Genomic DNA, 27,391 nt, shown 5'->3' on the forward strand with positions numbered 1-27,391 from the left:
AGTGAGTGCCTGCTATTCAGAGTCTTCTAACAGCTGGTTTCATTGTCACAATTATTTTATTCATTCGTTTTTAGCAGCCTCTGCTAAATGTCTGATGAAAAAGACTGGAGGGTGTTGCCACTACTCTTTTACACTTTCCTCTTTAATGAGCAGGCCTGTTTGGCCACATCATTTTAACTTTAAGACCCGCTGCAAGAAATTGTTCGCTACCCATTCTGTCATGGACCATATGTCACAGAAATATCCACATTAGTTATAAAAGTTAATGGAGCTTTACGATTCAGAAGGCAGTACAGTTGTTCAGTGTAATAAGAAAGCAAAATATAACACAATGAGGTTATTTGATAAAGGGATTAAACAACAACTCTGTGTGTCGTTGATCCAGCTGTGTGTTTAATCTTCTTGATTAATTCTCCTTACCTGTTCAAAACTTGGTACTTTTTCGGGTAAAAATGTTTATCTGATCATAGTTTCTGGGTAAGTTCTTTTTTTCCAGCTTCTTCTGCCATAGTAAAGTGCTTCCTTCTTCCTAGCTTCTGAATGATACCCAAGGAAAATAAATAGTGGTACATGTTAGGCTGACATTATTCTAATAATAAAGATTTTTTTAAAAAAAGCCAAATGGGAAATATTGAGTATGTTTGAAACAATTCAATTTTAACTTTTCAATCTGAGAAGAAAGAATTGAAAAATTGGACACTAGAATGTTGATTTCATGTGGAATTAATGTGGATGTTACGATCATTACAAGTTCTAACTTCATTTCTTATTCCTGGCCCAGCCTAAAACAACTTCGTTCTTCTTTCTTTCTCTGTTTTGCAGAGAAACACTGAAACTTAAAATAAAAGGGGTAGTGATATTTAAACTCCCTTTCTTGATCAAGTGTCTGTCTACATGCCCACAGAGCCCTGATTTCCATTCCAATTAATGTTTTAATGACAAATCTTTCTATCTATATAAAAAAGGGTGTATGTATGTTCCAGCATAACTCTGGAACACCTCGAGCAATTTCAACAAAACTTGGTACACAGATGACATACTATCTGGAAACAAATACTGTGCGGGTAAGACACCCCTGGTGTTTCTCTGGAAAGGCAGCCGTGGCATTCTCCCTCCACTGGAGCAATGGGGAAGCGCCTGATGGATTTGGGGCAAAGTGCCAGGATCAGGGCACTTTGGACACAGGGCAGGAAAGAGGAGCGCATGGGAGGGGGAAGGGATGATGGGCAGGGATGATGGGCATGGGAGTAGTGGGAAGAAAAGCCACTCTCAATGGCTTCCTGTCAGACAAAGGCTTCAACGTCTATAAATCCCCGGGCAACGCCTGGTTACCGGCTAGTATTAAATAAAAATTCAGATACCATTTTTAACTGTAAGTGCACGATATATGATATTCTGTGCTGCTCTTTTCATGGGATCATGCTACTGCTTATAATGCCTGCGTTTAAATCTCTAAAAGGCCACAAATGGCTTGTAAGAACTAAATACGGATCTGATTTTTCTGAATCAAGTCACATTTATATCCATGACACTTGTGATAATAGCAGTGGTTTTATAAGGTGCCATTCCCCATCTTACCATTACACTGTAAATTGGCAAAAGACCATCGATGAAAGCCCTTGATAAAAGGTGATTTGAACACAACCCTCTTGAACTGATAACACACAATTGTTGTATTTACCGAGAAAATTCTAAGGGCGGGGAAAAAGCAACCACTTAGTTAACCTAAAGTACTTTCTGCGTGAAAGAATCTTGGCAAAGTAAGAGAAAATTATGGTAAGTTAGCAACATTAGCTCATTTTGATTATGATTTGGCTTTCTGGCTAAAATTTGTTTCAATTTTAGTGATTCTTTTCTCTGCCCTGTTTCCAATATCCTCCGTAAAACTTACGTTCTTGTTAAAATAGACGCTATGCTTACGTAATGCTTGGGAGCAGTTTCTTCCCTTTCTCAAAGCTTCAAGAAACAGAAGTCAGCAAAACCTCCGAAGTAGTTACTGGTTTACCTGGGGGCAAAACAACAACAACAATGTAGCTTCTTCATAAATCATAAGGGAAGCTTATGATCCAAATCTGTTTTTCTCTTGGAGGTAGCTTTACATCTCCTATATGAACTGAGTATTGATAATTTCCTTTTATTTTACTTTTAGACATCGCGCTCCTCAAAAAAGGTCCATAATTTTGGAAAGAGATCAAATTCAATAAAAAGAAATCCTAATGCACCTGTCGTTAGGCGAGGCTGGTTGTATAAACAGGTAATGTCTATTTGGGGAAGAGGGGCCGTTGGCGGGATGTACTATAAGGTCACCTGAAATGTAGCATTGCAATTATGAGATAAGAAAAGTGCAGAGTCGCAGCTTTGTTCTGCATTACATGAGGAAGTAATCTGTTAATAGTATCTGCTGGAGAACCCACACCCACTTGCAAATGAGTGATTTTCCTTTCTGTTATTTTGGCCTGCAGGAAATTGGAAAACTATACTAGCTTGTGAAACATTTTATAACTGTTGCAAAATGATAGTGCGTTAGAGAAAAGTTTGCTCAGTTATTTGGATTTGATTTATTCCCCCAAATAGGGCCACATCTGTTAAGAGATTCTGTTTGTATTGCACATTGTTTTATTATAAACACTTCTCAAAAGCAGGTGCAATGTAAATCATTTTTGGTTTCATTCACCTTTGCGGTTCTAACATACAAAACTGTAGCACCTGCATTATTTTATTTATTTTTGCCTTTTACTTTGTATCAATGCAGAAAATGCATAATTCACATCCTGAGGTGAATACTGAAGTTTGACTTAAGTGGTAATTTATCGGTACCATATGCCTGTGTAAACATCTACTTAATTTGGTTTATGTAATCCAGATATTTAGAATATTTGTACTATAGATTTTACTAATAAAATCACTTTCTGGGCCAAGGATAGTGTGTCATAATCTTTTACTTTACTTGTGACAAGGTTATGCTCCATGGTCAAAGTTATACTTTGAAAAATGGGCCCTGTAGCAGTTGCCACTGTTAAAATCTGATGTGGAATAAATTGGACCTTAGCCAATTTATGTCAGTGTTTCTCAACCTTGGGGACTTTAAGATGGGTGGACTTCAACTCCCAGAATTCCCCCAGCCAGCTTTGTTGTTTTCTTGTTTTCATATATACATTCTTCCTGTGCCATTTGGACTGTGTATTTCTCAGAAGTTCTAAAGTGTTTAGCATTGTCCTGGTTTCACTCTAGGTACTGAGACCCATCCTCTTAAGCTTAAGAGTGCAAGATTCAAATATGAGGCTCAGATAAATTGTTCTTGCTATTGATATGAGTGGTGTTCTTAGAAAGGCAAAGATTGGCTCCTTCAGAATCTAGGTACATTTATATTTTAGTCCTGGGGTTTAAAGCTCATGTCCTTTATGCGGTAATGAGTTTTTGCTCCCCATTTCATGTCCCCTGATAATAATAATAATTACAGAGTTGGAAGGGACCTTGGAGGTTTTCTAGTCCAACCCCCTGCCCAGGCAGGAAACCTTACACCACTTCAGACAAATGGTTATCCAACATCTTCTTAAAAATTTCCAGTGTTGGAGCATTCACAACTTCTGCAGGCAAGTTGTTCCACTCATTAATTGTTCTGACTGTCAGGAAATTTCTTCTTGGTTCTAAGTTGCTTCTTTCCTTGATCAGTTTCCACCCATTGCTTCTTGTTCTACCTTCAGGTGCTTTGGAGAATAGTTTGACTCCCTCTACTTTGTGGTAGCCTCTGAGATATTGGAACACTGCTATCATGTCTCCCCTAATCCTTCTTTTCATTAAACTGGACATACCGAGTTCCTGTAACCATTCTTCATATGTTTTAGCCTCCAGTCCCCTAATCGTCTTTGTTGCTCTTCTCTGTACTCTTTCTAGAGTCTCCACATTCTTTTTACATTGTAGCGACCAAAACTGAATGCAGTATTTCAAGTGTGGCCTTACCAGGGCATTATAAAGTGGTCTTAACACTTCACTTGATGTTGAAGGCACCTACCTTATGTTTTGAAAACTATCTTTTTTGATATTACTTCCAGATATTCCCCAATCACATTTGAAAACATTGTGTGTTGAGAAGAAGAGTTTCGTGGAAACTCAGGAAAAAGGCATGTTTAGTTGAGAATTGTTGCGCACAAGTCATAGAGATGAACTGGGAACATTTCCAGGGTATAAAGTTAATAGGGTTCTATTATCGGTTGCCTTGGCAACTGTTACACATACATCTACTGATCCAGGACATAGATGTCAGGCAATGTGGGAATTTTATTTGCAATGATCAATGTTTAATGGTTTAATCACCCAAATTCTAATAACCTATGATACTCCAGAATGACAGAAAGATTCTGATTTTGGTCATGTGCCCAAACTCTTGTATTTCCAGTCTCTATGAGTCTGTATTTCATTACCTACACAGGATAGTACCGGCATGAAGCTCTGGAAGAAGCGATGGTTTGTCCTTTCTGATCTCTGTCTCTTCTACTATCGAGGTAAGTCTTTTAAATGACTCTAACCAATGGTGTTAAGCTATGTTTCCAAAAATATATTATGTTATCTTTTTTTAAAAAAAAAAAAGAAGATGACGACTTTGGAACGAGTAATGGTCATTCTGCCCTTCTATTGATATAAAAATAAAAGTGCTGATTTGAGCAGGACCCTTAATTTGTTCCATGGGAAATTAATGGTCAGTTAGTTCTAACCTTGCACTATCTGGGTCAGAACAAACTCCCATCTTTGTGTTTTGCGTGTCCCCTGACCTATATCACAAGCTGTGTTATTGTTGCTGTTTAAATGGAATGTCAGAAGCAGCATTAAATGCTGGGGAAGCTCACAATCCTCATATAAAATAGATCAAATGCTTCTGTTTTGTACTCCTAATTTTAGCTATTCCGCCGTGGCTTCCTCTGATTGATCTGACTGATACTGCCACAGGTTCTTCATGAGTACAAATTTTGCTTTAGTTTTTTTCGGAATAGTCTAGAGCACTGTTTCTCAACCTCAGCCCCTCAGCCATTTTAAGATGTATGGGCTTCAGCTCCCAGAATTCCCTACCCAACATGGGAATTTAGAAGTTGAAGTCCACAAAGTTGCTGAGGTGGAGAGGCACTCATTTAGAGTCTAGAACAGGGGTGTCAAACTCAAGGCCCAAGGGCCGGAAACAGTGGACTGTCCCACAGTGCTTCTGAACAGCAAAAATGGAGCTCCGGACGGCCGTGCGGGGCCCACCCGAGCTCTGTTTTCGGCTGTGACACCCTCCTGCAACCCTGTGCCAGCAAAAATGGAGTTCGGAAAGGCTGCACTCTGTTTTTCCTGGCAGAGCGCTTGGCCACCACAGGCGCCACCAACATGAGTGATGCCGGGCTGGCCACGCCCACCTGGTCACGGTCCCCCCACACCCCGGAGGTCAAATACAACCCTAATGCAGCCATCAGTGAAATCGAGTTTGACATCCCTGGTCTAGAATGTTTGATGAAAGCCACCATATAACCTTTGAAAACTGGAGTACTCTCACTATTCCTTTCAATTGTTTTGGAACACAGCAGTAGTATCTATATCTCATGGATCTCTTTTTCTTGAGTAGGCTTGTTCATCATGGTTTAAACTGTATAAACAAGGGCTATCGAAACTTGGCAACTTTGAGACTTGTGGACGAACTCCCAGAATTCCTCAGACCCTTGATAAAACCCACCCTGTCCTAATTAGGAAAACCAAAATTGTAGCATATGCTTCTTAGCATCCCATGGGCCCCTGCTTAAGTTTCCCCATCTTTCCTTTTTTGCTGATAGATGAGGTTGTTGGGCTTTTTTGGGGGGGAGTTGTTTTTTTTTTTGGCACAAAATAGCAAACTTCTTATGAGGAAGCTGGAATACATGATGTAAAGGAATGCAAATCTTTCTCCAATCTGTTTCAACTGCGAGAGAGATTTACCAGAAGTCAATAAAGGAGTTTATGATGGGTTATGTCTGAATTACTTTGGAGTTTTGACTTTGGATTTTTGAAGCGTTAAATCATTCTGTGTTGCTTCAGACTCAGTCTTAGTATCCTTAGATAGGTAGCAGTAATTGCATTTGGATAATCCCAGGCTTAACTGAGCCCAAAGGACCCTTCTCCTTCACTGAAACTCTTCAGTGCAATGCAGAGATTTTTATATGCAATAGAGAAGTTCTTGTTGATTGATGCTGCAAATGTACACTTTTTTGTCTTCAGGAAAGTAATCATTATGGCTTTCCCCAAAGGATGCTGGGAATTTCAACTTGCTGGAAGTGCAGAGCATTCTGTTAGAATGTCTGAGCTACTTCTTCTACTTAAAATGTTGTCATTTTGTGGGACTTGAATGTGACCTTCTTTGTAGTCACCTCTGCCCTTCAAACTTGTGTGGTTCAAACCTTGCTGGGCCTGAGGCAGAGGTGGGTTTCAGCAGGTTCTAACCAGTTCTGGAGAACCGGTAGCAGAAATTTTGAGTAGTTTGGAGAACCGGTAGTTAAAATTCTGACTGGCCCCACCCCCATCTATTCTTAGCCTCCCAAGTCCCAGCTGATCAGGAGGAAATGGGGATTTTGCAGTATCTTTCCCCTGCCATGCCTACCATGCCACGCCCACCAAGCCATGCTACGCCCACCAAGCCACACCCACAGAACCGGTAGTAAAAAAAAATTGAAACCCACCACTGGCCTGAGGGATTGTTTTGACATCACATCGGTACTGATATTTTAACTTGATGGGCTCCTATCTAAGTACTAAGCAAGATTAGTCCTGACCTTACTTAGTTCCAAATGAAGAGGGATGGCATCACAAGACAAATAGATACAGGATAGTTTTCATTCCAGTGCTCAAATCTTTTTATCACATTTTTCATATATGACACTGAAGCACATAAGATAGTTCAATCAGAGCTATGAAAGTATCCGTATCCATATAGTAAAATTAAAAACCGGCAGGTTCAGATAATGGTGAAGAAAAGACAATTGGAACATAAGCGCCTTGAAGATTGGAGTTAAAAATCATCCAGGAGATTGAGTCTATGATAAAAATAAATGTCCATTGACCAAATGTTAAAAGTGAAAGAATTAATATTGAGCTCTGGAGACTGAAATAGAATGCAAACCAAGATTTTCCAGCAGAAATATGGCAATAATTTTAAACTGAGCTAATTCCTTTCACTTTAAACGATTGCAGAAGTACCACATTGCTCATGTTATAATCAGTTTAGAAATGCAGAGCTATTATGTTCAGACAGATTATAAACTGTTGGAAAAGCCAACCCATTCTGAGTAACAATTAGGGGCGCTGCAGCATTGTAATTCAATACAGGGAGACTTTGGTTGAGCTAAAATTGTACTGTAATTAGGGAGAAGGCTGTCAGTGGGGTTGGTTTTTTTTCCCTTACTAGAAGGAAAGTCAGTTCATCCATTTCTGTCAAAATCCACAGACCAGGACTTGGCAGTAAATCTCAGTCCACTGTCTTCGCAAAATTTTACTAATCTGCTAGTCTCTGTATTCAGCTAAACTCTTCGGTACAGTATTTTTTGGACTATAAGATGAACCTTTTCCCCAAAAAAAGAGGGTGAAAATCTGGGTGCATCTTATACTCCGAATGTAGTCCATGCAGCTTCTCAAATGGAGGCTTCAGAGGCTGAAAGAAGCTTCAGAAAAGAAGCCCCCAAATAGAGCTTCAGAAAAGAAGCTGCCAAACAGAGCTTCAGAGGCTTGTTTTTTTTTTCTGAAGTTCTGTTTTGGAGGCTTTCAGAGGCAGAAAAAAGTTTTTTCTGAAACAGAGTTTCAAAGGCAGGAAAAAAAGCAAAAAAAAAAAAAAGCAAGGGACAGAGCTCACAACCAAGGAACTTGTTGTTAAAATTCACCTCAGGGAACAGCTGATTGGGGGTATTTGGGAAGCCAATTCCACCTGCCAATCAGCTTTTTTCTGATTTTCCTCCCCAAAAACTAAGGTGTGTCTTATACTCCAAAAAATACTATACTCGCATGGGACAACTAGATTAGAATATTTTTTTGCAAACTAAAATAAAGCCATGCTAAAATAAAGCCATACCGCATAATGAGATGTGGTGGCTCAGTGGCTAAGATGCTAAGCTTGTCGATCGAAAGGTCGGCAGTTCAGTGGTTCGAATCCCTAGTGCTGCGTAACGGAGTGAGTTCTCATTCCTTGTCCCAACTTCTGCCAACCTATCAGTTCGAAAGCACATAAAAAAATGCAAGTGGAAAAATAGGGACCACCTTTGGTGGGATGGTAACAGCGTTCTGTGCACCTTTGGTATTTAGTCATGCCGGCCACATGACCACGGAGACGTCTTCAGACAGTGCTGGCTCTTCGGCTTTGAAACAGAATGAGTACCGCCCCTTAGAGTTGGGAACAACTCGCACATATATGCAAGGGGAACCTTTACCTTTACCTAAACAATGTATTGCTCTGTGTGTGATGGTACAGTTCCCTTTTATACCCAAATCATAGCTTTGCCATCTGTCAGAGGACTGTAGCCCAGCTCTTCATAACCTTGAAGCTGAGCATAACTGACATTTCTGCCCTGAGAACCTCTTGTTCTCAATTTATCTTTCATAATTGGAAATAACCACACAACTCCCATCTTTCCAAGCAGCTTTCTTTGGAAGCATCCTATTGTATCCATCTACATTACCAATCCTAATCAGGTTTAAAAGTTCCGAATATCTTTAATGCAAATTATTTCAGTGTTTCCATTTTGCTTATTGGTTTTAGCCTCAATATTAAATTTATAGATTAACTTGCTGAGGTAATAAAGAGACCAGTTTTATACGGTATACCTGTGGTAAATAAATTAGAGGAGATTGTGTTAATAACCAGATATTCTAACATTCACTTGCAAATACTTTATTAGCACGGAAGGAGGAGGAATAGAAGAATTAAAATAGAAATTGTTCACTACAAAAAATAATTGGTAATTAATTCCACTCAGAATGACAGGCTGGGTTGTTTCAGAATCAGACTGTTCCAGAAATGTTCTGCATATTCTTTATTTTTTTTTTATTCTAATTTTATTGTAAACAGCTGTAAGATTCAGCAGTTGGTAGTATAAAATGCAATAATAAAATAAAAACAATAATTAATGTATATTATAGATCAGAATGAGAGTTTTTTTTTATCCCAAGAAATGCAATGAAAATAACTTGTAGGTAATCATACAACTGTTGTAAGCAAGCTTTGTTCAAATGATATAGGAAACACAAATGTTTATGACCATTATTGCAACTTTAGTGGTATGTTTTAGTAAATAAATTAGGAATAGGCAATAGAGATTCAATAGAGATGCATCGCAGTGTAGAAGAATATGAATGCAAAAGCTCTTAGGCTCATTAAAACAGCTATATAATTGTGGGTGTAGACATAGTTGCTTAGTGAGACACAGGTAAGTGCTATATTTGCAGCCCAAGACACTCAGAAGCACTCTGCTGGATTGAACCCAAAACAGTACACAATCCTTTCAATTTTTATATCGGTTAATTCATATCCATATCACTTCAGGCATTGTAGATACTTTAAAGTGACTATGTAAACTTAAACTTTGTTTAAGATCAGACCTATATAGGTAGTCCTTGACTTAGAATTGTAAATGAGCCCATAATTTCAAGTAGTGACAGTTATAAAGCAGAACACCATGTGGTCAGACCCAGTTTTATGACTGTTTTCTCAGTGGTCATTAAGCAAATGGCATGGCCATTAAAAGAACAATTTTTGCCAGAAAGCAGAGGTAAACACCAGTTTCTGGCAAAAACATCCCAAATTGAAGTCATGTGACTGTGGGACACTGGAAATGGACATAAATGCAGGTCAGTTGCCAAAGATGCATTCGTGTCGTTGAGGAAGGAGACATCAGCATTTCAAATCTGGATCATAATTCCCATTTTCAGAGTCTGTTATAACTGAAAATGATTGCTGGAAGAGGACCAGTCATAAATGGAGGCCCACCTATATAAACCACTTCTTATTTTTGGAATAATTAGGCAAGCTAGATCAGTATTCTTACCTGATTTTACAAATCAGAAATGTATTCTGGAAAGTTAATATTTAATCCCATTGTGTTCGCGATTGAGCTAAATTATGAAACTCAGATTTTCTGGTTTACAATTCATGCTTTCATTATTAGAGTAATTAAATTACATATCAGATATTGACGAAATACAGAATCCACTTTGTTTTGTGGAACAAAGACCACTATTAACATAGAGCACATTAGCAAATTGAAGCAACACTTGGATATTCACATGGTCTTTTTTTTTTTATCACCGTGGCAATGTTTTTTTGCTCCTGTCTTTCTTGCGTTTGCTGAAGGATAAAAGAGCATTTGCTGCAAACAATAAGCGCATCCTAATTGAATAAATATTTGTACCGAAGGCCTGAGATAAGAGAATCATCATTGTTTGTTTCTTAATCCTATTCATATTCTGTATATGTAGGATACATAGGATATGCATGTAGGAGGGAAAAAATTCTTAGAGAGGCTCTTTTTAATAAGATGGTGATAATGCAAATAATTTCAGTATTTCCTTAATAACCAATTTATTATACAAATAATTAGAAATAAACTAGACATTTATCTGAGAATGAGTAGATCTGGTAGCATACTGTTAAACAGGTGTTCCCATTTCCTCAGCTGGAGTATAGTGACTTACCATCATTCTTACTCTCACTATCACTTTTGCTACCTTAATGATCCTCAGACTGGTTAGTCTAGCTAAATTTTGCTCATTCTTGGTTGCAATCCAAGCTGATAAATTAAGGAATCTCTGATAATGGCCACTGCACTGGACAATTTTAAAATCAAGTGATGAAAGTCAGAAGATGAGGGATTTCCAGGCCTTGATAAAGATGGAGGATTTCAAAGTGGTGCTTATTTTTTAGCAGAGAGAGAAAGTATTCATAGCATGGAATGTATGATAATGTAGGAAATTGGATAAGTATTGTTTCCATATTGCATATTAGAGACTGAAGATCAGCAAGTACCATGAATTGAAATTTGAACTAGGACTTTCAATGCTCTGCTTTATACTCACAGAGGCAGATGTGCTGCTTTCAGTTAGGAGACTCTTAATTAAATGCAAACCATGACGAGCCCTTTGGTTTATCCTGGTTGATGTAAGAATTAAACACCGTTTTTAAGTTGTGTAGACTGCCACAAGCTTGAGCTATGTTTCTTGTCTTGTGGGCACCATAAAGATTGTTCCATATAGAAGCCACAAATGGAAATCCCACTCACACTCTGGCATGGGGCCACTCTTATGGTATTCACTGATGTGAATCCATTTGGTATATAAAGTGGGAGTTGACATGTTCTGTCCACAGATGATTGTGTTTATTCTGTGATGTGGTGGTGAAGATATTGGCCATCTTCAGCAGGGGTGGGTTCTACTTAACTTTACTATCAGTTTGCAACGGGAGCTCACGAGTGCGCTTCTGCACATCCACAGATCACCCATGATGGGTGGTGGGTGGGCGGAGCCTCCCACCGGTTTTGCTACCAGTTCTATAGAACCGGACCGAACCGGGGGCAACTCACCACTGATCCTCAGCCATGGAAGCTCATTGGATGACTTTACTCTTCTATCTCTCTCTCTCTCTCTCATACCAACTTGCCTCATAACGTGGATGTTGTAAGGAAGAATAGGAGAGGGGGCTACTATGTCCCCCATTTTGAGCTCCTAAATTGCACCCCAGTATTTATCATTGTATCCCATTGATCCTCTTGATTCACAGGAATCAAGTGAACCATTTAATGATGTAAACATAATTTCAGATGGTTATATGGTGAAGATATGCATCCGCATACAGTATTGCATGTGTAGTAATTGCACGGATTCACGCAATGCTACTTTCATTTGTAGCCTGTGTTCAAATGTAATAGAAATGCCGTGGGGGGAAAAAAGGAAACAAATTGGAGGAAAGTTGAGCAACACAGTTTTTGGAGAGAGAGAATTTTTCAACATAATATTGCCTTTCTAGTTTATGCAATAGTTGAACTGTATGTATCATGTTCCTTTATGTACTAATACACTGAAATATCTATATATATTCTTTGCATCCAAAGGGGTATTTAATTAACAGTGACTTTTTTTTTAATTCTGGAAGATTTATGTTGTGTCATTAATAGCCTTCTTTGAAGGCTGCCTGCTCCTTTTGAAAAAACGGCATCATTTTACTGCCATTCAGAACTGCCATTAAAAAAAGTGGTAGGATAAACTTCCTCAACAATGTGTGGGCAAATGTTTTCTTTGGGGACAGACATACACTGGTTGAAAAGCAGTTGCAGAATTCAATCTAGTCTTTTAGCAGGAATATGAACTCCTGGCACCAGGTTGGCCTTAATATACCCGAGAGTAAAGCTGCGTGCTACGCTTTGGATTCAGTTGAGGAGAAAATGTGTTGGAACACACAGAGTGCCCATGCTGCTGTGGTATTAATTAATTAATTAATAATTAATAATTAATCAAAATAATTAATGTATTAAAGCTGCTGCATCTGTATCCAGGATTGAGCTGCTGTAATGGAAGTCTCTTATTCTTTTGTTTTAATGAGTTGCAGAAAGATGATTTGTTCCCACACATTCCAGGGATACTTCTTTCCAAACCGAATACGAAACGTCGCATAGCTGAACTACAGAGCCCTCTGCTCAAGAGGCATCATAAGCCCCCCTTTTCTTAATACTGTCTTTAAAATAACAGGCTTTTAATTCAGGTCTTTCACTTAATCTTCCCTATGCACTTCGTCAAATAATATCTTGATGATTGGGGGAAAATATTTACAAAGACTTGTGAAAGGAGTTAGTCAATGGCTCTGAGATATTCTCAGTAAGGATGGAGGGAGAGAGGTAACAGATAGCTGGAGACATAGGGCTTGCAGCTGGGCTTCTAGATTATTATTTACTCTTTTTCACTGCTAGAAGAAGTGACATAGTTTAAAGGAGATGTATAGTTCGTGAGTCCTTTCAGATTTTTTTCCCTATTTACATTCTGTAGAAGGAGTTAAAAGAGGGATCAGCCTAAAATCCCTACATAGCCACACGCGAACTAAGTCCAACCTCTCTTGAATTTCATGGAGCCTTATCTAACGCTAAGGAGATACTGTTAGTTGAGAATATTCTTGTATATTGGATGAATAGCATTAAATTAGTTTAATTGGGCCTTCCTGTGTGGACCTATCTTTGTGCTTGACACATTCTTCCTCTAATAACTTAAAATAGAATAACAGAATAGAACAGAACAGAACAGAACAGAACAGAACAGAACAGAACAGAATAGAATAGAATAGAATAGAATAGAATAGCTTTATTGTCACTTTAAATGTACACTAATCAGCATACGTTAAAATGAAATTTTGTTGCATTCATTATGCATATACCCACATACAGACACATATATAATACAGAGAAACATCACAGTCCAGTTCAAATGTATACAAATACATGGGGCGGGGGAAGAATCCTGCAAATTTACAAGACAGATGGCATAAGGAACAAAGCTGTTACAGAATCTAGTAGTCCTGCTAGAAATACTTTGAAACCTCCTCCCGGAAGGGAGCAACAAAAATGGACCATGACGTGTGTATGTGGGATCCCTAACAATGCTTTGAGCTCTAAGCACATAGCGCTTATAAGCAATATCCTGAATAACGGGATGCGAGCTTCCTATAATCTTCTCAGCTGTCCTCACCGCTCTCTGTAGGGACTTTCTATCTGAGGCACTGCTGCCACCAAACCAAACAGTGATACAGTTTGCCAAAATGCTTGCAGTTGTGCCTCTGTAAAAAGTGGCCAGGACAGAAGGTGAAAGATGCCCTCTCCTCATGTGATGCAGGAAATGCAAACGCTGGTTTGCACGCTTCACTAAAGATAACGTATGAAGAGACCAAGTCAGAATGTTAAGTTATTTATACCCCCAGATACTTAATACTATTGACCTCTGCCGCAGTTGCAGCCTTGATGCAAAGTGTGGAGTATGTTTATGCCTCCTTGTTCTAAAATCAACAATGATCTCTTTTGTTTTGTTATCATTCGAAACCAGGTTATTTTTTATTGCACCAGCCCACCAGAGCCTTCACCTCCTCCCTATAAGAATCTTCATTGTCATCCGGGATAAGGCCCACCACTGCCCTGTCATCCGCTTACTTCACAATATGATTCATAGCAGATTTGGCATAGCAGTCATGGGTCATCAAGGTGAACAATAACGGACTCAAGACATAGTCGTACTGTGGGGAACCCGTACTCAAGGAGATGGAATTGGAGACTTTCCTTCCAACTCACACAAACTGGGGCCAATCAATAAAGAAATCAAGTACCCAGTTACATCAAGAAGTATTCAAAACTAATAGGCCCAGTTTGTTCACCAAACGCTGAGGAATAGTTGTGTGGAACGCCGAACTAAAATCGACAAATGGCATTCGCCCATGAGTATTTTTCTCCTCCAGGTGCGCCAAACTAAGATGAAACACACAAGAAAGTGCATCTTCTATAGCAGGGGTCTCCAACCTTGGCAACTTTTAAGACTTGTGGACTTCAACTCCCAGGGTTCCTCAGCCAGCTTTGCTTTGCTGGCTGAGGAACTCTGGGAGTAGAAGTCCACAAGTCTTAAAGTTGCCAAGGTTGGAGACCCCTGACCTCTAGAGCAAGAAAGTAACTTCTTTAGCCACAATTATTGTTCTGTGTACGCATATCTACACAAATACGCCCACATATCTCCAGAAGATAAAGCAGAGAACCGGACAGAATTAGCTGTTTATCAGATTCTATTCTAAAAGCATCATTATACTCGCCATCTCTAAGAATCTGTTGTGAAAACAGATGGCGGTTACAAAGGGAAAAGAACAAGCAAAATTACGAAATATAAAAGATCCAGGTTCCAAAAGCCAAGGAAGATTTTATATGCATTTGCTTTTTTCTTACACTGTATGACAACTTCCTTCTCTTACTATTTTGCTCTATTTTCTAGATGAAAAAGAAGAAGGAATATTAGGAAGCATACTTCTTCCAAGCTTTCAGATAGCCATGCTTTCTTCCGAGGATCATATCAACCGCAAATACGCATTCAAGGTGAGAATATTCTTCAACTTCGGGTTTGCAGTGTTTTATATTTCAGTGGAATATAGTTGCGAACACATGAATTACAGAAAGGGCCTCGGAACAGTTTCTGAAACGGAACACACACACAGACGTTTCCTTCATTAAATCTCTCTGTGTGTGCATGTGTTTCCTTTCCATGCTACCCAACTAAGGAATATGGTAATTGGATTTGATTGCAGTACTCCTGCAACTTCAGCACAAGACTTTTATAGATTTCTTCAGGAAATAAAGGCATTTTATGCAAACAATTTGCTTATTCAATAAGGCACAATTAATAGGATCTGTAACACATTAAAACCAAATTTCTGTTGTGACCCAGGCCCAAGTAGGTAGTAGGAAACTCAGTCAGTGTAAAAACAAACAAACTTTATTAGAACAGCTGAGAATTACTTCATTCTCAGCGTAGTTCAATTAAATTAAAGCAAATTCCTCCCAGCACAAATGCCTCAGTCCTATCACCAACCTTGGTCCAATTAGGCAAACTGCCAAAGGCCTTTCTTGGCAAAAGTTCAGAAGACACCAGTACAAAATAAATGCAAGAAGACAAAGCTATCAATGTTGTTTTCCGGCAAAGCCCAAATGCCTTAAGCCTTATGGGAGGGACCAATTATATCTTGGCCCTACTCCCAAGTTGTCCTTTTTGCTTGAGCTGCTCTTGCCTTCTGGCAGCTCTTCTCGTGCGTGCATTAGGACCAGGCTCCTCCTGTTCCTCTGCCTCACTACTGTCAGCCTCTGGAGGCTCTGGAGTCCACACCTTACTCTCCGATGGCCCTGGCCCCACCTCAGCCTCCGATGCAGAGCCCTCATCTGGGCCTTGCCTAGCCTCCAGGACTGGCCCATGTTCTTCCTCAGTCTCATCACTGTCTGACTCCACTGCCAGCTCCGCAGGCTGCTGGCGGCCCACAACAATTTCAACCCAGCAGAACATGCGAGCATTGTCTTTTTGTGTCTTTAATACTTGTCAGAGATTCTAATTAGCATTGTCTTTGCAACCTCGTTAACTTCCTCTTCCTGCTCCATATAGTTTCCTCATCCAATTTGCATGTTCGTTTTAATGAAGTTATTCTTTTCCCACACCCATAACTCCTGAAGCTGTTAACTCTTGGATAAATCTCCTGTCAGACTCCAAAGAATCAGGAAAGACATGCTGAGATTCTTCTGAACAGTTTCCTTTATTGCTCCACACCTGCAGACAGAAGTCTTGCCAAACTAAAGCAGTCACCATGCATCATTAAGAATATACAGGTAGTCCTCAACTTACAACCTTTCGTTTAGTGACTATTCAAAGTCACAACGGCACTGAAAAAAAGTGACGAATGACCATTTTTTTCACACGACCGTTGCAGTATCCCCGTGGTCATGTGATCAAAATTCTTGCGGTCCCCTTTTTGCGACCTTCTGACTAGCAAAGTCAATGGGGAAGCCAGGTCACAACCGGGTTACTAACTTGTCAACTGCAGTGATTCACTTAACACCCGAGGCAAGAAAGGTTGTAAAAATGGGGCAAAATTCACAGCAAATGTCTCACTTAACAGAAATGTTGGGCTGAATTGTGGTCGTAAGTCGAGGATTACCTGTAATTCAGACATTCAAATTAAAGTAGTCCCAAATATAGTGTTAGGTTGTTCTTTTCCTCTCAGTAGCATATGTTTTACAAGGTGCATTTTCTTCATTGTATGCATAATTGACTCTTTTTCTATAAAATGTCCTGACCTTTCACATTTTGTTTCTTGGATTTGAACTACTTTGGGCTGTTCTTGGCGATGAGTAATCTAAATCACGCTTCATATTTTAATGGGTGAGTATGTATTTGCAACTTCCTATGTCCCGCCCCCCACACCAGATTCTGGTTATCCCAGCTAATCCATTTCTGTAATCTGTGCATACCAGATGCCGGCAGAAAATATTTATTCTATAATTGATAGGAATCATTTAGAAACTCAGCAGGGGCTCTGAACAACAACAAGCCTTCCAAATTTAATACTAATGTGCTTTTCCTTGAGTATAATTGCCTCAGAAGAAGCACGATGATGAATAGTATTGTATTAGTTACAGTGGGATGAGTTTCTAGCAGCAGCTTGCATAAATCTTGAAACCGATAAATTACTGATTAAGGAAACCAGTAATGGCCTTTGATTTTCCTCCAACCTTCTCTTTTCTGTCTTACAGAACATTGTACCTTTCTCACCACAAAATGACCATGTCATTTCCAATCAGGCAGCTCATCCAAACATGAGGACCTATTATTTCTGCACAGATACAGGGAAGGAAATGGAGTTATGGATGAAAGCCATGATAGACGCAGCTCTTGTGCAGACAGAGCCTGTGAAAAGGTAATGTAAGTTGACAGCCCCGTAGAATCAGCCAGTTACCGTTTCCAGCCTTGATTATATATTGTGAGGAGATGTGTTCTGAAGTAGGAGGGAAAAAAACCAACCCTTATATTTATTAGCTTCTTGAAGACCTTAAAAAGTAACATCAAAGTTTACTTAAGCTGTTTCCCTTGAGGTGCACCAGGGGTGAAATGCTCCCAGTTCGGACCAGATCACGCGATCCGGTAGCAATTGTGGCGGGTGGTTCGGAGAACCGGTAGCGATGGTGGTGCGAGGCTCCGCCCACCCATCCGGGTGTCGTTACTTCCTGGTTTTAACCAGGAAGTAATGTGTTTTTTAATGTGTCTGGAAGTAATGTGTCTGCATGCAAGGCGCGTGCACTTGCGAACCGGTAAGGCAGGTAAGTAGATTTCACCCCAAGGTGTACCTTAAGGTTGCTGGAAGATGCAAAGGATGTGTCATCTTTCAAGGCTTTCTATAGAGGTTCAGTTGTTTTTAGGAGACTCATACTGGTGCACACTGGGGGAGATTCGTGGATTATAAACAGAGAACAATAAAGTAATTGTCCCAAAGGTTCTTTTTTTCAGAAGGCAGCTGGATTTTTATTTTTTCCTTGAAAACTTTTCATTTCTCACCCAAGAAGCTTCTTCAGTTCTTTTTTTTTTTTTAAATTTATATCCCGCCCTTCTCCGAAGACTCAGGGCAGCTTACACTGTGTTAAGCAATAGTCTTCATTCAATTGTATATTATATACAAAATCAACTTTTATTGCCCCCAACAATCTGGGTCCTCATTTTACCTACCTTATAAAGGATGGAAGGTTGAGTCAACCTTGGGCCTGGTGGGACTTGAACTTGCAGTAATTGCAAGCAGCTGTGTTAATAACAGACAGACTTAGTCTGCTGAGCCACCAGAGGCCCAGTTCTTCAGTTGGGAACGGAAGAAGCTTCTTGGATGAGAAGTGAAACATCTTCAAGGAAAAAACAAAGGAAGTCCAGTCGCCTTTTGAAAACAAAAAACGCCTTTGGGACAACCATGACCTTGGATGATTGAGAATCTCCATAGACAATAAAACAGGTAATTTAGACCCTACATGTGTGGGTCTGCGTCTGGATCTGGATCTAGTTGTTCGTGGCTGACACAGGGGCATTTTTTAGGAATTGGGAAGCAGACAAATCTACAAATAGTAAAGGTACCCTGTTTGCAGCTTGCAGGCTACTAAAGCTTGTTCCATTTTGTCAGTAATGGGATGAAGAATTGCAGAGGCGATAAGTGGATTTTAATGGGCTGTTGCCCTATTTTGTAGTATAGTTTTATGTAGCAATAATTCCTTGCAGTAAGGTGGTACAGAGCTAAGGTGACTTTTCCCTTGACAACCCAGCCCATAAATTTAATCCATAATATTGTTCTCATGGGTTTAGCAAGGCAGTACATGAAAATTTATGTTAGCCTAGATTGTTCACATTCTAGCTTCTGCTTGCTCAACTGCAAAGTTACTCAGGACAAATAGATAATAAACTAAAATTAGGTATTGTATTCATCTCAAATAAAAGATACTTTACTATTTTTGTTATATATTTAAACGTTTTCATGCTCCAAACAAATCAAAGCAAGTAGTTCTATTGCAAAACAAATTAGATGTTTAATCTACTTTGAATAAGATGTACTTTCCCTGATTTGGTTCTTGGCTGCTTCTGTTAAAACACTGTATTTATTTCCCATTATTTACAGTTTATTATTAAGCTTGATAATGTTTTAGAAAAAGATTAGTGTCCCAAGAATGAAAGCTTTTGTTTAGTTTTGCTTCTGAGCCCTGGGAATTGGAACATGTCAACTGCAAAAGAACAAAACAAAATTCCAACCCTCTTTCCCTCTTTCTATTTACTGCCCTGATTATTTACAATAGCTGAAATAAGTAGTGCTTTTCAGATTGGATTTAGATATTTTCATCTCCATTCTGGAAGTTGAAAAATCAAAATAGTCTTATTTTATGCTATTTTTAGAAGGAAAATGATACCTAAAGTATAAAGTAGAGGAAATCTGAATCCTGCCCCTTTTATTCTTACACTTTTCAAGTCTAAAATAACCATTTGATATCTGAAAAATTGCTATTATTACTGTGGAATAAAAAGAGTTTTGCGCTTTTCATATTGAACCAGTAACTCATAATTGCTATTCTAAATCTGTCTTTTTATATAATACAGTCTGAATACTATATTATAATGTAGCATATTTCTCTAGACTTCTATTGTCCTAGTGAATATCTATAATCTACATTTTCCCTAAGTTATTTTCTCATAGAATCTCAATTGTAAATGTTTCTACTCTGTGTCTGTGTCTGTCTGTCTGTGTCTGTCTGTGTCTGTCTGTCTGATTCTCTCTCTCTCTCTTTCTCTCTCTCTCTCTCTCTCTCTCTCTCTCTGTGTGGGGGGGGGGTTCAGGTTTAGTAATGATCGGAGAGGTTTATTGAGACTAAATAATGCACATCGTTTTGAATGAGCAAATCTGACATTCAGACAGTGAAATAAATCCTCATGTGGCTATATTTCTGATTATATCTCTGTTATAATTTTGGTAATTCGAAATAGGTTCTTTACAAAATAAAATCTAGCTTTTCCATTTAAAAAGTTCTATTTTTTATATTACAGTTATTTTCACTTTTATATTAAGGAATTATTTCATCAGTTATGGCATATTATCCTATTATAATATATTAGCTATCATACAATATTGGTATAATATGCACTGTTGCTTTCAACCAGCAATGAAATTACCTTAATGTTATTAGTGATAATTTGCTACTGTTGAAATAGGCTCTATACTACAGGGTTTTTTTAAATTATAATTATCCAATATTCATAGCATTTCTCAGATATTGTAAAGTCTCTGAAATAAATGATTAAAGCAAATCAGTTAAAATTGGGAATAAAGGGACATGATACAGTAGAGAAGGAACAGGGAAGAAATTAAAATTAAGGGACATTATAAGTGTATAGTTTTAACCTAAGCTGTTTGCTGTAGATTGAAGAAAGTAGAAACCAAAACAAGTAGGAGGTAATCATCTGTACCAGTTTCTATTCTCAAAATCCTGGAATCTTTCAGCAAGAAATAAAACTACACTTCATCTCTGCTTTAATTTATAGCTATGAATAAGTTTTGGCTGGAGACTGGTCCCATTCAGGCTGCATAAACCATTAGAATATGTTGAAGGGTTTTATATAGTGCTTCCCATTCATCCCACGCACTTACAAACATAATCCAGCCTGTTCGTTTTACCTTCAGCGCACAGACCAAAAGCATTTAATGAAGCAATCAATATATGAGAAGTGTCTATGTTTTGTCCAAATGGAATTGCAAATGAAGACATTTTCAGCAAGAGTTTTAGACTGATACCTTCTGTGCTAGTACATATTTTAGTATCTACAGTAGGAAATTGTGGGAGGGAAAAAAAAGCTTAGGTAGAAATGACACCAAATGAAAGCAACAATTCACAATTAGTGGAAGTTTTCTTTAGTCCCTTCATGCTATTTTCAGTTAATAACATCTTAAATTGGAAGTAATGCTAACCATTCTAAAACCGGAAATATTTCAAAGGTGTTCAGTTTTTCCCTTGTTTCCTATTTTTCTACAGGAAAAATTGAGGGAAATGTTTTCAGAAAACTATATTCCCCCATGCTCTATTTTTCCCTCTCCCTCCTTTTTATTTTTCTGGGCCTTCACATTTCAAATTAAATTAAACATTCGATGAAAGGCTACAAAAGACAAGAAAGGTATGATTGTAAGAATCCCCATACCTTTTGATAAATCTGGATGACTTAAAAAAGAATGGCATTCCCCATTCTTAAGGAGAAAACAGTAATAGTATTTGTACTACTTAAATACCTTATGACTTACAACAAATTCATAAAGACCAGGAGAGAAAGGGGTAATTAAACTAAATTGGTTGATGTATGTGGCAGGACACATTCATCACATAGGTACATGTGCGAAAAGATAGAGAAAATAAGTTTGAAGTTCAAAAATGAAGTGAGACTTTTAAAAGCAGGAAGCTAAGATTGGAGAAAAGTGACATTCAGCAAAGAAACAGGATCAAGACAGTAGAGAATTTCCAGGGAAAGTACGACTGTACAGAGATAAAAGAATAAAGCAGAGAAACAGATAATTTCATCCCACACAGTTTGAAAGGTCAGTGAAGAATTTAAGAAGGATTATTAGCTTAGAAAAAGATTATTAGTATGAAAGTGGTAGCTAATCATCATAGGATGGAAGGAAAATCTAAATTCAATTAAGGAAACCTGAGACTTGAAAACATCCTATATGATTTGGGCTGGAACAAACATAGAAAGGAGTAGAAAAGAAACAAAAGGAACCAGAACAAAACTATATTATTGTTTCCAAGGGAAAGTAGTAAAAATGAAACAATAGTTTGTGATGAGAAAAATAAAAGGGGAAGACCTCTGCTTCAGGGGGGGAAAAAAGGACCTTGAAACAACTGTCACAATGAAGATTAGACTTTTTTTAAAAAAAAATCAAAAGTAGGTTGCCTGAAGTGTGAAGATGAAGAGAAAAAGAATTGGTTGATGAATCCTGAATATTTTGAGAAAGAAACTTAGACAAGAGAGATTATAACTGAAAGCAGAAAGAGGCAAGGAACTCATTGGATGAGAAGCAAAAAGTCTTCAAAGAAAAAACAAGGAAGTCCAGTTGCCTCCTGGAAAAGCATCTTTGGGACAACCATGATCTGGATGACTGAGAATCTCTACAGACTTTTTTACACGATCTTTGGATTCATATCGAAATGTACAAAATGGGACCGGGCTGACTTTCTAAAGTCCTCCTTCTCGGTAACTTACTGTTTTCCAAAGGTCAGTTGACTCTACTGAATTGTGTTGGTGCTGGTACCAGCTGCTTTAAAGAAAGAGAAGCTCTTGAAAATCAGACCTGAGCCAAAGGTTGTCTGAAAGGCCATAACTCGGTAGGTTGTAAGACTGGAACTATAGAGTAGCTCAGAAAGAAGAAAGGAAATGCGGATGGAAGCCGAAAAAAATGAGCCTGATTTTTTTTTTAAAAAAAGCAATTGACCTTTTTTGCCCAGTTTTTCTTGGGTAAATATGCTAACCATGCAGCTCTTGCTGTTTTTAAAAGGATACAATTATCGTACGTACACCACAGACCAAGTCAGCAGATACTTGCCTCAGTTATAATTCTTAATGCCACAACTGTTTTTCAGAAAAGAAATAATTGGAATTTTACCAAATTTTTAAGATTTCAGTTGACCATGAGAAGTTCAAAATGCATTAATGTTCCCCTTTAATATGCTGAAACAGCTGGCACTGGGAATTTGAACTAGAGACTTCTAAAGATTGCATTTTCTGAAAAGACATTTGGCTTTATATCAGTCAGGATTCCAGTCCTTGGCAGATAAAAAGAAGCCACAAAAATCATGCTTTTCCATCCTCGGGAGAGAAAGTTGCCTTGCCTTTTTTATTTCTTCTCTTTATGTTGCCATTTTGAAAACAGAGTTCTTTTGCCTTTAAGAAAGTCTGCTATTTTCCAGTCCTTTCCTGCTGCGATGTCAACCAGAAGTCCTCTGTTGAAATTTTTGACTTCTTCTTCATCATACAGATGTTTGATCTTCATTTCAACAATATTGATAGATAGAAAGGGATATTATCCACAAGTATCACGTATCACTTATGGTACATTTTACAGTCCATTGTGTAATTTAATTGTGCACATTTCACATCTGGACATTCTGAATACTGCTGTACGTTTATCTTTACCTCAGATATCTAAAATTAGAATTGGGTGTACAGATCAGGTACCCTTCTTTTTTAGAAGATTGTTAGAGTGTATCTGGGAGAAATCTCTGTTATTTAAACTCAGATTATTAGTTTGATTTGGTCTTCGTTGTTGAAGTGTGTTCATAGATCAAAAGAGCTCTGAAACCTTCAGAAAGTTTATAGATGTCTCCGAGTCTGGGAAGGGGTTTAAAAAGATCACCAAACAATTGGACAGCAAAGTCTCTGCTCTCTGGAAGATCAACTACAAGCGGAGAAGATTCCAGACAATCACCAACTTGTCCAAGTGGGCGATCCTAACAAGTTGAAGCAGAGAGCAGAAAGAAAGATGTTGAAAGACATCTCTGAGAACACCAGAATTTCATCATATGTCCTACAGGTAGCTCTCATCACTATTGTTGTCAAAGTGCATAAATCTATCCTTAGAATAGATCCAAGGACAAATTAGATCTACAGAGTAGGAGTGTCAGGAGGAATCCTTTGGTGACCCTAAAAATATCAGGTCAAGACCAAAGTTTGCTCATCAATATCTGGATGAAGACTAGGACTTCTGGACAGACAAGGCAAGGATAAAATTACTTGGTACAGTACTAGAAGACACCTTTGTCAAAGCCCAAAGTCTGCATCTCACCAGCTGTAAGGCATGATAGTGGAAATACTTTTGCCTGCTTCATTGCCTCAGGATCCAGGCAGCTCATAATCCACTATGAATTCTTCATTGTTGTACCTTGACAAAACGTGAGACAGTCCGTCATAAAATTGAATCTCAGCCCAAAGTGGACTTTGCAGTATGACAATGACTCACAACATTTGGGTGACTTTACCAAAGAATTTGCTGAGGGGAAATGGATTTCGGATTCTGGAATGGGCAAAATAAAGCCCAGAATTAAATCTTAAATCAAGTTGCTATGAGGTGATTTGACACAAGCTGTGGATGCAAGAAAGCCCTCAAATATCCCACAGCTGAAAAACCTCTGCATGGAAGAGTAGGAAAAAAAATCCAGTGAGTATCAGAAACAGATAAACAGATAGACCAAGGATGTCAAACTCAAGGCCCGTGGGCCGCATCCGGCCCATGGGGCCGGCTGGAAATAGCAAAGGACTGGCCTGTGGTGCCTCTGGCACCCAAAAAGGAACTGGGGGGACATGTGCAGCCCCCCAGTGCCCAATTTTTGGCCTGGGCGGCCTCCTGCACCCTGCCATTTTGGCTGGCATGGTGCTGTAGGAGGCGTCCATATATAAAAGTCCGTATATGCTTAATATTTTTTTTTTAAAAAGATATGTACTAAGTTTTTCCTATGGCTGCAGCTTCATTTCTGCTTTCCTGATTTATTACTAGACAGCTGCTTTTGTGTTTCAAGTGTTTTGTTTTTCTTGTTGCTTTGTAAGCTTCAGAGTACAATGAATCATAAAGCAGCTCCTCCAATTGAAAAAAAACTCCTTTGTGTGCATGTATTTAAAGCTGGAGACTTCGTTCTATGGGATAGAATTTTGAAACCCTTCTGGGCCTTTTCACAATCTACGGAGTAGAATGTAAATTGCCACTTCATCATCCATTGTGTGAGATATGTGTTGTTTTTTAAAGGAATGGAATGCAGATGCATTATATCTTGAGCAACCTGATGGCATGGCAGTGAAAACATTAAAAAAACAACATTGCTTAAAGCCTAGACTTTACAGACATTCCTTGCTTATTAAATATATTGATCGTGCAGAGAAGAAATTGAATGTTTCAGATAAAAGCCTTCAGATATTTATTGTGCGAAAGGGCAGTCTGCATTACCCAGAATCACCTGGGTTGTTGCAAAGATCAATATTTAGCAAAGAGGTCAGATTCAACGAAAGCAGCCTGGTCAGATTTGATAGTTTAAAGGTAGTCCTCGCTTAACAACAAGTCACTTAGCGACTGGCCGAAGTTACAACAGACTTCTCTGGAGTGACTTACAACCTGTCTTAAGTCTGCATAAGGCTTATAAACAGAGGGATTAAGGCTGCATAAACAGAGGGATAGAATCAAGATCACGTGAAGTGTTAGTACCACTTTATAATGCCTTGGTAAGGCCACACTTGGAATATTGCATCCAGTTTTGGTCGCCACGATGTAAAAAAGATGCTGAGACTCTAGAAAGAGTGCAGAGAAGAGCAACAAAGATGATGAGGGGACTGGAGGCTAAAACATATGAAGAACGATTGCAGGAACTGGGTATGTCTAGTTTAATGAAAAGAAGGACTAGGGGAGACATGATAGCTGTGTTCCAATATCTCAGGGGCTGCCACAAAGAAGAGGGAGTCGGGCTGTTCTCCAAAACACCTGAGGGTAGAACAAGAAGAAATGGGTGGAAACTGATCAAAGAAAGAAGCAACTTAGAACTAAGGAGAAATTTCCTGACAGTTAGAACAATCAATAAGTGGAACGACTTGCCTTCAGAAGTTGTGAATGCTCCAACACTGGAAATTTTTAAGAAAATGTTGGATAACCATCTGACTGAGATGGTGTAGGGTTTCCTGCCTGGACAGGGGGTTGGACTAGAAGGCCTCCAAGGTCCCTTCCAACTCTGATGTTATGTTATGTTATGTTAAGTTTTAAGTTCCTACAGCCACCCTGCAGTCATATGATCATATTTTGGGTGTTTGGCAACCGGTTTGGTATCCCGCACAATTTCTGCGTGTTTTCCCAGTGTCTGATATTGGTGTCTCTTTTCTGGCAAAAATGCACATGGGGGTGGGGAACGGACTTGTTCAATGACTGCCATGTTCATTTAACAGTCATGCATGTGTTTAAAGCCTGCCAGAAGAAAGCTTGTAAAATTGGCTAATTGTAATGCACAAAAGTGGACATACTATTACTGCTTCATTTTAAAGGCAGCTGCTCTCTTCAGCAGAGAGCAACTTGTAATACAAAAACTATTAGCAACATTCCTAATCCAAATTTGGAGTAGTTCGTGTGGGACAAGGGTTCAAGTGTTAAATTAGGATCAGAGTCAACGTCTCCGTCATGGAAGCCGATTGAGTGACTTTGGGCTGGTTCTTTTTTTTTTCCAGCCCAAAGCATTTCACAGGATTCTTGTATGGAAAAATTGGAGGATTTTCAGTGTGTGCTGCAGGGGTGAAATCTAAAAATTTTCCCTACCGGTTCTGTGGGCGTGGCTTAATTGGTGGGTGTGGCTTGGTGGTCAGATGACTGGGTGGGCGTGGCCAATAACAATAAATAATAAAAATAATTAATAAAGTATAAAAACAATAAGAGGTACCAAAAACCAACTTTCACACTTTACACACACACAACACAACACAACTGACTCACACACAATATCAAAGCAGCTGCACTTCACACTTCACACATCCACAAAAAGCTCAAAAACCAACTTTCACACTTTACACACACACAACTGACACATACACACACACACACACACACACAAAATGCCACATACAGCTTTCTGAGATTTTGTGTGTGTGTAGTTAGAGTGAAACACTACAGAAACACACCAAATCTCAGAAAGCTGCACAAATATTTTATTTTATTATTTTATTTTATTTTTATTTTATTATGGACTTCAAATCCCAGAGTTCCTCAGCCAGCAAAGCCAGCCAGTTGATCACCGAGGAAATAGATTAGCTAAGCAATTGATTCTGTCTGGCTGAAAGTGAAACTGCTTTCGGGCTGGAAAAAGAGCCATGCGTTCATCAGTAATCAGGTAAGCGCCTTAGAATCTCTACTCTTACTTGTAGAAAACATGTTTTCTACAAATAAGAGTACAAGTAAGGTTCTGCTGATGAGGAACTCAGGTGAGATCGCCAGAGGAGACTTTAATTTTTTTAAAAAAGTTTAAAGTCTCTGATGATCTCAGCTGAGGGGCGGGATCCTCAAAGGCTTTTTTTTTTACTTTTAAAGGCATGTTTCAATTGAAGCAAAACCGGCTTTTAAAAGTAAAAAAAAAAACCCTCTGCAGATGGTGCAGCTCAGCAGAGGCAGGGGACGGGACCAGGGATTTTTGCTACCAGTCCTCCGAACCAGCAGCTGCCATTGCTACCAGATCGCGCGAGTCGGTCCGATCCGGGAGCATTTCACCCCTGGTGTGCTGTATTGCCTTGAGCTTCTGGAGGAAAAGTGGGATATTATTTTTAAAAATATTATCAT

At 38.8% G+C, this 27,391-nt stretch overlaps 1 protein-coding gene across 10 annotated transcripts in view; it reads left to right on the forward strand.

Annotated features, from left to right (window-relative positions):
* Positions 1–27,391, forward strand: part of PLEKHA5 (pleckstrin homology domain containing A5) — a 251,781-nt gene that overhangs the window by 153,496 nt on the left and 70,894 nt on the right. For 9 of the 10 annotated variants that reach the window (XM_058191862.1, XM_058191852.1, XM_058191850.1 and 6 more), the window contains 4 exons: positions 2,150–2,254; positions 4,430–4,502; positions 14,986–15,086; positions 17,334–17,449. In XM_058191862.1, the coding sequence (XP_058047845.1) occupies positions 2,150–2,254; positions 4,430–4,502; positions 14,986–15,086; positions 17,334–17,449 (395 nt within the window). The remainder of the gene's footprint in view (positions 1–2,149; positions 2,255–4,429; positions 4,503–14,985; positions 15,087–17,333; positions 17,450–27,391) is intronic. The other variant, XM_058191859.1, reaches the window with a different exon arrangement.

The sequence above is a fragment of the Ahaetulla prasina genome, chromosome 7 (assembly GCF_028640845.1).
Source record: "Ahaetulla prasina isolate Xishuangbanna chromosome 7, ASM2864084v1, whole genome shotgun sequence".
NCBI lineage: Eukaryota > Metazoa > Chordata > Lepidosauria > Squamata > Colubridae > Ahaetulla > Ahaetulla prasina.